Source organism: Bison bison, unplaced genomic scaffold, assembly GCF_000754665.1.
Source record: "Bison bison bison isolate TAMUID 2011002044 unplaced genomic scaffold, Bison_UMD1.0 scf7180017864129, whole genome shotgun sequence".
In the NCBI taxonomy this organism is placed as follows: domain Eukaryota; kingdom Metazoa; phylum Chordata; class Mammalia; order Artiodactyla; family Bovidae; genus Bison; species Bison bison.
Window position 1 is genome coordinate 844,068 of NW_011494701.1, and position 1,292 is coordinate 845,359.

At 36.8% G+C, this 1,292-nt stretch overlaps 1 protein-coding gene across 1 annotated transcript; it reads right to left on the bottom strand.

The window, feature by feature from the left end:
- Positions 1–372: 372 nt before the first annotated feature.
- Positions 373–900, bottom strand: LOC104988372 (histone H3.3-like). The gene has a single exon (XM_010839677.1). It carries the CDS (start codon positions 830–832, stop codon positions 422–424), a length of 411 nt encoding a protein of 136 aa, XP_010837979.1. The 5' UTR covers positions 833–900; the 3' UTR covers positions 373–421.
- Positions 901–1,292: the final 392 nt, after the last annotated feature.

Sequence of the window (1,292 nt, forward strand, 5' to 3'; positions counted from 1 at the left end):
ATTTGCTTGTCTTTTGCATCTCATTTCTTAAAAATTAGGAGATCTATTTCAAGATATTGAGTGACATTATTCTTTAGGGATTTTTATTTTTTATTTTATTTTTTTTTTGTCCAGAAAAATTTAACAGGTTTATTTATAATTGTTATAAAGTTTAACTGCTGAAACTTGTTCACTGAAACATTTTGACTTTCATTAATGCTTCATGTCCCCACATTTATATTAAAAATTCACACACAAATGAAAATGGAAAAACTGCCAATACCTGATTTCTGTCCCCTATTTTCCACTTGCAATCATATACTTAGGTACCTTTTGACCCCATGGAAAAAAAATATCTAACGTTCAGAACTACCAATAACAGGAAGAAGAGAATTTTTTTTTTTTTTTTAAAGAATGAAATGTTTCCCATCATAGTGGATTCTTAAGCACGTTCTCCACGTATGTGGCGTGCTAGCTGGATGTCTTTTGGTATAATTGTTACACGTTTGGCATGGATAGCACACAGGTTGGTGTCTTCAAAAAGGCCAACCAGATAGGCCTCACTTGCCTCCTGCAAAGCACCAATAGCTGCACTCTGGAAGCGCAGATCTGTTTTGAAGTCCTGAGCAATTTCCCGCACCAGACGCTGGAAGGGAAGTTTGCGAATCAGAAGTTCAGTGGACTTCTGATAACGTCTAATTTCACGGAGTGCCACAGTACCAGGCCTGTAACGATGAGGTTTCTTCACCCCTCCAGTAGAGGGCGCACTCTTGCGAGCGGCTTTTGTAGCGAGTTGCTTCCTCGGTGCTTTACCACCGGTCGATTTGCGGGCAGTCTGCTTTGTACGAGCCATGGTATAGAGACCTCCTTACTTACCCCCCTTCTCCTTCGGCTGGAGCTCGGCGAGCTAGAGGCGGCGCTGGCGTTCTCTTTAGGGATTTTTAAATGAATAATTTGTGAGAAATAAATTCACTATCTCTAAAATATCTTTATTCCTTAATCTATTGGAGATTGGTATGAGAAATTACCTTCAACACTGGGAAGATTTTGCCATCATCAATTATTAATTAAAGTATTTTTCCCCCTTCTTCCCCCAGTTTCTTTCTGTATAGATATCCAGGGCTTCTTTTTCCCACTCTATTTACTTTTCTCTTAATATCTTTTTATTTTTAATAAGTCGTTATTTCTCTGCAATTTACTTGTATGATTTACATATATTTACTTTTTAAAGCTATGTAAGTAGCCATTTATATATTCAAATTTTTATTTAAATATAGTCATTTTGCAAAGTTGCATTAGTTTCTACTGTACAG

What these genes read in the sequence shown, in the direction of transcription:
- LOC104988372 (XM_010839677.1), bottom strand. Translation starts at nt 832, where the DNA reads ATGGCTCGTACAAAGCAGACTGCCCGCAAATCGACCGGTGGTAAAGCA.